General features: G+C 42.9%; 1 protein-coding gene across 7 annotated transcripts in view; it reads right to left on the reverse strand.

The window, feature by feature from the left end:
- The window catches only part of VRK1 (VRK serine/threonine kinase 1), an 87,955-nt gene extending 83,600 nt beyond the window's left edge, over nucleotides 1–4,355 (reverse strand). For 2 of the 7 annotated variants that reach the window (XM_033191405.1, XM_033191403.1), the window contains exon 1: nucleotides 4,217–4,355. Coding sequence is in view for 4 of the 7 variants with exons in the window: in XM_033191402.1 (XP_033047293.1) it covers nucleotides 3,699–3,924 (226 nt within the window). In the remaining 3 variants the exon portion in view is untranslated. Of the gene's footprint in view, nucleotides 1–3,698; nucleotides 3,996–4,216 lie in introns of those variants that run through there. The other 5 variants (XM_033191402.1, XM_033191401.1, XM_033191400.1 and 2 more) reach the window with 5 other exon arrangements.
- Nucleotides 4,356–6,000: the final 1,645 nt, after the last annotated feature.

The following is a 6,000-nucleotide window of genomic DNA, read 5'->3' on the forward strand; positions in this document are numbered from 1 at the left end:
TATTGGTAGGGCTTCTGGTCAACAGGCTGAGTGGTTATGCTTTTGAGGAGTCAAAGCTTATACATGGATTTTTCAACTGCATGGGGGTCAGCACTCCCAACCCCTGAGTTGTTCCAGGGTACACTGTAATTACATATAATCTCTATGTTGATAGCTGTTGCCAAATTATATAGTAAACTGCAATAAAGTGTGAAAAAAGCAACTCTAAAGACTACAGTAGAAACGGTAAACGTTTCTTTCCCTATGTTTTCCAGATACAATCTATAAAGACTTAAGGTCTAACAGTTCTAACACTTAATACTGTGAAATGCAATCACAATGCATTAATACTTAGTGTCATCAAATGATGACTTTTCTTTAGCTGTTACTTGATAAACAGTTTAAGAAAAGCAATTAACCTGAAATAAAGCTATGGTTATCTTAGCTATGTCTAAAGTCATGGTTTAATTTTAGATATAAATGACAATTAGATAATGCAATCTCTTTTGGATTCTTAAAGCAAGTATCTAAGTCTAGAGCAGACATATCTGCCGACATACAAACACCCAGACAGACGGTCCTCAAAAAGAAAAGAAAATACACAGAAAGAAATTATAAGGTCCTCAAAACAGTAGAATGGGGCTGCTGGTGTTCCTAATGACTTTCAGTTCTCATGTTTAGTCCCCTAGAGGACCAACTATATTGTTCCTGATCTGAGCTCCACAAGACACGTGTCCTTTCATTATCAGTATAATATTTGCTTTAAAAGTGTATGACAGAACACTCCCAAATCTCAAATTACCTTGCAATTTAATTATTACTTCATCTAGTGTATCTTCCCATTTAATGAATAAGACTTACCAATAAACATTTTAGTATACACGTTTAATATTCATCTTCAATATTTGCCAGTGTGAACAGTATCTACCTTAATTTTCAAATCCTAGAGCACTGGTTCCCATCCTATGGGCAAGAGACCCATAGAGAGATAGGAGTAACTGCAAAGAATCATCAAAATCCATGTACTTACCTAAAGACTAAATAAATATGATTCACAAACATATATTTTTCCAAGCTGACAAAGATGCTGTGGCTAATAAAATTCTTAATAAATTTCCTGAAGAATGTTGGTAAAAGTAGAGCAGTTTCTTCTCATTAGTATTTATTGATGAATACTAAAAATCTAACTCCTAATATGGGAGAAGGGCCATCACTCATACCTCTCTAGATTTTCTAGAGAGCTTTTCTTTTTCAAAGTGTTGCCCATATGTCATTCAGAACAAGAGTAGTAGGATGTGCTTGAATTTGAGTGCAAAGATTTAAGACAACATTGGGAGAGATGGAGCAGGAGTAATTGGGAAAGTGCATGAAATTACTTCAAAATAGCAACTTCAGAATGCTGGGTGCTTAAATATCATTCAAGCACCAAAGGGAAAAAAACTGAAAGGACACAGCTCTCTGCATCTTTACAATGGCAATGAGAAATAGATTCACAGGAATTTTGATCAAAGGAGCCAAACTTATCCTAGGGTAAAATTACATCTTGGTTACAACACCTACCTAAATGTTTTATTAGGGTTCTATCACCCTTTTAAATTAATCTTGCACCTTTATTAAACATTTTCTACATTTTAACATTAATAGTACAGTTTTTCAAATGTGCCCTACACATTTATTGGATTATTCTGTGCTGGATGCTAGATAAAGTTTAAAAAAAAAACAAAACAGACGCATATTAATTTAAAACAAAGAAAACTTGCTTCAGCAAAACACTACAATAGCAAGAATAGACTTTGCACCTAGCACAATTCCTTGCAAATAGGGGGCACATGATCTCTGGTGAATAAATGAGTCCATTTCTTCTCCGAAAAATAACCCTGGCAAGCATGTAAAATATCCTACCAGTATGAAAAATATTCTCCAGTCCTATTCAGTTACCAATCCATTCTCAGAACCCATCAAGAGCAATTTTCATGAAAGCCTCACTCACACGCACAAAGAGGCAGCATTTAATTCCCATTAGGCTCACTGCCTGATCTATGGAGATATAAGCATTTGCACATTTGCATAAATTCAGGAGACATCCTTCATTTGATATAAGGTAAATCTTAAAGCTTCGCTTCATTTCCAAGTAAGTTTTATTTTTCAAATCAAAAATATTTTTAAAGTTTTTTTTTCAAATCACAATCCTAATCATAGTACATTATATCTTATTAGGGATGCTTTTAAGAAAAAAACTATAGCTGTCAAAATTAAAATCTTGTTTTTTCATTTCTAGACATCTGGGACATTTCACTTATATATTTATTATTATTTCACATTAGCTCTCAAAGTTAAAAAAAAAAAAAGCTGGCCTATTTCCTTTAAGAAATTTAATTTTAGGGTCTGTCAACATTTTGAATGCATTACTGTTATTTTTAAAATATACACTTGCATACTGGAATAAAACTTAGCATAAGCTTTCCACATAACCATTTCCTGGGCACTTACTAACTTACTATATGCCAGGCTCTATGCTTAACACATTACTCCATTATCTCATTTGTTTAACAAATATCCTCTCATAATTTTTGCAGCACTGAGCATAACAAGAAGCCACTGCACTATAAAGCTGGTATTTGTACTAGATACCAGAACTAAATTGACAGTAACGCCTAACACAAGTTTATTGTTATTAAATTCAAGTTGTGTTACTGTATTAACACAGAATCTGATCAGCAATGTTGAGATGTAGAGAATACCATCTGTGGTAGCATCAACAGAGAAAGCTATTATTAAGTGACTAAGTTACATTCCCTTCTATAGGTAACAGATGAACATAATAATATCCACCCAGAAATTTAATTCCAATCACTACATGCCATTTTGAAGAACATAAACGTAACCTACATAAAATGACTATATAAAGAAACCTTGCTTCCTTCTGAAAACGCTTCAAAATTCTAGATTAAATTCTCCCCCAAAGTATCATGCTCAGCATGTCATAAAGAAAGGTGCCTTTATTGCGAACTCTTGAAAATAAATGCTGCCCTACATTTTTTTTACTCTTTTGAATTTCAGATTCAACAGATGGGCAATTCCAGTTTTTTTTAAAAAAAAAAAGAAAAGAAAAGAAAAACACACACACAATAATTAATGAGGTTCTTCAACAGTTCCCTAAAACATCCTCCCAGTAGCAAAACTGGTGTTTCCAAGTTGTTCCAAGAAAGGGACACAGAAGAGGGAAGGCAAGAGCCTATACAAAGGAAAACAAAAATGGGTGACTTGAAAGAAAGGACATCAGAAAAATGGGTGGCCTCAACAGGAACCTATAGTGTCTGACTCTGCTGCTGTCTGTCGAATTTTAATTCAATCACCTAAGAGTTTTGACACGAGAACCAAAATACTATTTCGGTGGTAGGAAAATCTATGCGTTGCCCTTGAATGGAGCTGCATCAGTAAAGGATGCCACCCTGCCAGGTAGGGACAGACCAGAGGAGGAACTGTCAAACGGGATACGAAAGTCCTTTGCAAAACCCACAAGCGGCTCTAACTGCCTTGCACCAGACAGACCCTCAAGTACAAGACCACGGGGCCTCTCCGCGACGTGACAGGGAAATAACGGGCGGCCTCGCGGTCCCCAGGCCTGGCTGCTATCCTCAGGGGTCAGCCTCCCTCTTCCCTCTCAGGTCTCAAGTCAAAGGTCACATCCTCTGAGATGCCCTCCCGGATCACCTAACCTAAAGAGCCTCGCGCCCATTCCTCTAGCCCGCAATTGCCTGTCCCGTTTCTAAGAAAGCATGTCCATATCCGCAAAGCATCGCAGCTGCGTGTGTTGTTTCCCTTCCAGACAGAGCTCCGCGGGGCAGGGGCCTCGCCTGCGGTGTTCACCCGGAGCCCCGCCTGACAGACCCGGCTTCCCGGCGAGGCCCGAGGCGGCGTTTGCGAGCTCGGCCGCGACACCATGCGCGTCCAGAACGTGGAGCTCAGATGGGGGCCGGCCTGGCCAGTCCAGGCATCCCCGCGATCGCTGGCAGGGCCTGAGCGAGACAAGCAAAGAGTGAACGCCCGCGCAGGCGGAAACCACGCGGCGGAGCGCGGTCCGGCTGGGCGGCCGGGGCTGACGGCGCCTTCCGCACCCCGGCGGACCCACAGACCGCCCGGAAGACCCAGTGCCGGCCCAGCCCCCGGCCGCCCTCCTCCGCGCCCCCAGCTCGGCGCGCGAGTCCTCGAGCAGTGTCGCCTGCGGCCTCCCTACCCTAAGCCGCAGACCCGTCACCTTCTGCCCAGTACGAACTTCCCGCCGCTTTCGCCGACTCGCAACTCGGCAGCGGCGCCAGCCCCTTCGCACCCTGCAGTATGGAGCCTTCCCATTGGCTCGGAGGCGACGGGGAGGGGCGGGACGGGCGGGACGAGCGGGAACGCGGCGGGGCGGGACGGAGGCTACGCTAGCCCCGCGCCTCCCCGGGAATGCCGGGAGCTGTGGTCCAGCGCTCCCAAGGCATCCTGGGAGTTGGAGTCTCTTAGCAGCAAAGGGCGATCCCCGTCCTTCTACTCCCTAGCCTTCTAGGAAATATGGTTTACAGCCTTGTTCTTAGTAGCTTGATTTATTGTGTTGGCAGAGAGTTGGATGTAAAATAAGTTTCCTGTTTCTGTTAGGATTAAATGAAATAATCTATAGACAGTACTTTAAATTTAGTTGGTGCTCAATAAATAGCAGATAGTATTAGTATTATTCTGCCCAATCATTGACATGTGTCTAAATCCTGCTGTTTGTCGAAGCCTATTTCAAAGCCTATCTCAATGTCTACCTAATCGCCTGCAGTGTTTCATCTGTAATCAACGTATGCCACAGTTTGCGTTGTGTTTATTATAATCAGCTAAGTCTCCATCACCCTTGAGACTGAAAGCTTATTGGCCACTGGGTCACTGTTCTAGGTCAAAATCACTGAAGTCACAGGCAGAGGGAGATTAACAATGAAGCCAGTGAAGCATAAGCTTCAGGACCTCACTTGCGCATGTCCCTCAATGAGTTTACATAGCTTTTTGGTTTTTTATTTGTCAACTTTTCTTTTTTTTTTTTTTTTTTTTAAGATAGAATCTCACTTCATCACCCAGGCTGCAGTGCTTTGGCGCAATCTCAGTTCACTGCAGCCTCGACCCCCTGGGCTCAAGCAATCCTCCCACCTCAACCCCCCAAGTAGCTGGGATTACAGGTATAGGCCATCACTCCTGGCTAATTTTTGTATTTTTTGTAGACACAGGGTTTGACCATGTTGCCCAGGCTGGTCTTGCCCTCCTGAGCTCAAGCAATCCACCCCGCCTCGGCCTCCCAAAGTGCTAGAATTACAGGCATGAGCCGCCACACCCAGCTGATTTTTCTTAAAGTAGATCCTCCAAAATTATGTGAACTTCAGTCCCTACAAAACCTGGAATCACTCTGTCCATTAGACAGTTCAGTATAGTGCCTGATGTCTTACATTTTCCCCTCCAGATACCCTCGTCTGTGTATGCTCCAAATACTTCTCCTGCCTGCCCTCTGCCCCAGGAGGCTGACCTCTACAAATTGTTTCGCGCTCCCTGGGCTCCCTGGCTTTAGGGTATGCTCAGTGGAGAACCCCACAGAAGATTGGAGGAAAAAGAAAGGTCGGTTAGAGTAGGTTAGGCCCCTGGATCCTTACTGGCAAGGTCACCTCCAGTTGGCAGGTCCCTCAGCTGAAGGTCACTGCTCCCTGGCCCTCCCTCCAGTTTGCGGTAATAGCCCTTCCTTTGTGCCTCAGGTCTGGAAGTGATAACATCACGGCTGCTGCTGACCCACAAGTTACTGCTCCCTCTGTCGTGGTTCCTACCCCCAACACCATTGTAAATAGTCTCATTGCAAATAACCTTCCTCAAATTATCCTATTTTGAATTATGTCATCTGCTTCCTGTTGAGACCCTAACAGAAACACATGGGCAAGGTGAACACTTGATAAAATTTGTCGGCAAAAAAGTCTCAAGATTTGCACATCTCATGGGTGTGGAATCCCCCAGCAAGACTCT

This window comes from Trachypithecus francoisi, unplaced genomic scaffold (assembly GCF_009764315.1).
Source record: "Trachypithecus francoisi isolate TF-2019V2 unplaced genomic scaffold, Tfra_2.0 Lachesis_group3, whole genome shotgun sequence".
Taxonomy (NCBI): Eukaryota; Metazoa; Chordata; class Mammalia; order Primates; family Cercopithecidae; genus Trachypithecus; species Trachypithecus francoisi.